The 2914-nt window shown below is 41.3% G+C and overlaps 1 protein-coding gene across 1 annotated transcript in view; it reads left to right on the top strand.

Annotated features, from left to right (window-relative positions):
- The window catches only part of LOC101855789, a gene marked incomplete at its 5' end in the record, with an annotated part of 16239 nt that overhangs the window by 8522 nt on the left and 4803 nt on the right, over window positions 1-2914 (top strand). Inside the window, 3 exon segments of the mRNA XM_013082377.1 lie at window positions 115-286; window positions 1981-2166; window positions 2615-2793. Of these exon segments, the coding sequence (XP_012937831.1) occupies window positions 115-286; window positions 1981-2166; window positions 2615-2793 (537 nt within the window).

Genomic DNA, 2914 nt, shown 5'->3' on the forward strand with positions numbered 1-2914 from the left:
CCCCTCTCTCTTCCAAGTTCTTTTCCGATTTTCTTTCAGAACACGTTTAGAGCCTTCTGAATTGGCAGGGATACACTTACTGTACCGTACTTTATGTCAAGCATTTCCTTTCAGGTACAGTTGATCACCCTCTCCCTGCTATGGTACCGCTACGGGCTGGCTCCCCTTGGCGTGAACACCCGCAGAGCGGTCAACTCGGACATCCCTACATTCCTGGGAACGGAGACGTTTGTCTTTCTGCAGGAGCCCAACCCTTGGGTGGGACCGCCAGTACAGGCCTTTCTAGGTGATCGCCCATTATGGTTTCTGCTTTTCTTGTCCTTCCTGTTGTAATCGCTTATGTTTTTCTTGCTGTTGATTTTGTTCCTGTTTAATGGCTCATTTTGTTCTCTCTTTAAAAAAAAAAAAGGCTCTTGTGGTTTTAGTGCACTAATGTGTTGTTATTTTTGGCCGTTGCCGTGCCTTCTGTTGTTGATATTATGTTACATTTTGTTGTTGTTGCAGCCACTTATTTTTGTTTTGTTTTGTTTTGCTGTTGTTATAATCATTATATGACTACCATGTCACGATAGCTTTTACTTGTGTTATTTTAATTCCGTTTGCATTAGTTGCCTCCGATTTTTTCCCCGTTATTGCTGTTTCTTGGTGCTTGTGTTAGTGTTTGTGGGAGTGGCAATGATGATGGTAGTTATGATAGAGGTGAAAATCACGGGTGTCGATTTGATACTGATGTTAATTAGTGTCTAATCAGTTGGTACACCCTGTGATATAGTAGTCCTTCCCTCCTCCCCCCAAACGTATGCTAATATTTAAATCACTGCTTCAATTGCATCTTCTACATCCTGTGCCGATTACGGAGGACGGTCATTTTCTGAGAAAAATTCTTAAAAAACACTTCAACTTATCGCGACCTCAGTGCTTTCTTGTCGTATCTCTATTTTTAATAACAGTGAAAAAGTCCATGACAAAGAGTGAGTTTAAGAGGAAGTCACATTTTTACTGTTAAAAAACTGGAGATACGACAAGAAAGCCCTGAGGTCGCGTCATCGTGTGATAAAAAATACTTAGTAGATCTACCTTCTTGCTTACTCTCTCCTTACCGTCAGGTACTTAGGGCACAGAGTAGTCAATGTCTCGATTGCCTGTCCCTGGCCACCCCCTCCAGTCCTGGCACATCTAGGCCCTGTGTGATTGCCTCATCCCTGATTGTGTTACTGTAACTTCCATTTGGTCTTCAGTGCCATGTCTGATGATAAGGATCTTATCTCCGGCAATCTCAAAACGTGTCTTAAATATCCCCATCCTCTCCTTGTTATGGTCGTGTTAATATCTTCAATTTCCGCTCTTTCAAACACATCATTGAATTTTATTTGTAATAGATTTATTCAGTTTTTGAAATAAATTTTTCGTAAACATTTTGTTTGGAAACTTCTAAATTTTCGTTGAATTGCTTTGATTGTTTTCCATATCTCTGAACCACGCATCAATACCGCCAGAACATTGCTATCATATAGTTTTAATTTAAACCTCGTCTTCAGTGAAATGGTCTTTGGATTCCAGATAATTTTCAATTTCGCAAAAGTGATCCATCCATATTTAATTATTTGATGGACGTCTTCAATGCAGTCTGCAGTTTTGGAGATAATGCTGCCATTGTACTTGAATTTAATATTTTCCTCTAGAGGTTCTACGTAATAGTAATGGGAGTAGTTTTTGTGATATAATGATATAAAAATGTGCCCCCCCCCAAAAAAAAAAAAAAAAAAATAAAAAATTAAAAAATCCTACAAAAACATTAGTAGAATGTTTCAAAATTTTTTACAAGTGATATCACCCGTGCACATTTGGTTTTAAAAGCAATGTCTGAAAACCTGAAAATGAAAACGGCATGCTGAGATAGTCAGAACCCGCCCACCCATTCTTGGTCGTGGATGGAAAACGTCAGCAAGTACTGAGATTCCGATACATTGTACTTTACAGATGCAGGGGCTGCATTATCGACGTGCATCAGACCGAGCGAGTTTCTGGAAGAGCTTGCAGCCTCAAATGTGTACAGCCAGCTAGATCTAGCTGTCCCTGGAGACAGATTCGGCTGCTGCGAGATGGGGAGCTATTTCAACACTGCTGGAACTACAGCTGAGGATGAGTGCAGGAAGATGACCATGGGTAGGCAGATTAGTGAATGCGAGTGCATGTGTCGAAAGAGAGAGAGAGAGAGAGAGAGAGAGAGAGAGAGAGAGAGAGAGAGAGAGAGAGAGAGAGAGAGAGAGAGAGAGAGAGAGAGAGAAAGAGAGAGAAGTATTTCAATGTGGAAGGGGGTGGGCAACATTTTTTAACTGAAGGTTCATGACCAGAGCTCTATTGAGCCCAGGCTGAAAACACAAGGATCCTCTGTTGAAAAGTTAACCAGTAGCGTTTTCTATACCAGTTAAAGTAAAATAGTATGAACGTAATTTGTACACACTCAAAATGTGAATGTTGTAGTCTCGACTGTCACAGCGACAGTACTCCTTTAGTTTTTGATATCGTTACCAGCATTGGGGAAGTTTTTGAGCAAACAAATAAAAAAGTCGTAATAGTAATACCGTGTTAAATCTGACTGTGAATGGGTAAGGTCTGGGCAACTGGGTGAGCGGCACGATATGTAGCAAGCGTCGCTCGGGCAGGAACAGTGTGGCCCACGTCATCAAACCTTGCTGTGCTGGTTTGACCGGTGCATGCGTGATGGTGTCACATGAACACTGCCTGTTTGTACACGGCCACTTCTTCGTGGACATGGACCACTGTGTTCAGGTCAGTGCTCACTATAATCCTCTATGTTGATGTTTCGTTGTTGCTTTTTGTTTCCTTTTTTTTTCAACCGGAATAAGCACACCCCCCAAAGAAAAAGAAAAAGAAAAAAAGGAGGGTGAGG

This window comes from Aplysia californica, unplaced genomic scaffold (assembly GCF_000002075.1).
Source record: "Aplysia californica isolate F4 #8 unplaced genomic scaffold, AplCal3.0 scaffold00171, whole genome shotgun sequence".
In the NCBI taxonomy this organism is placed as follows: domain Eukaryota; kingdom Metazoa; phylum Mollusca; class Gastropoda; order Aplysiida; family Aplysiidae; genus Aplysia; species Aplysia californica.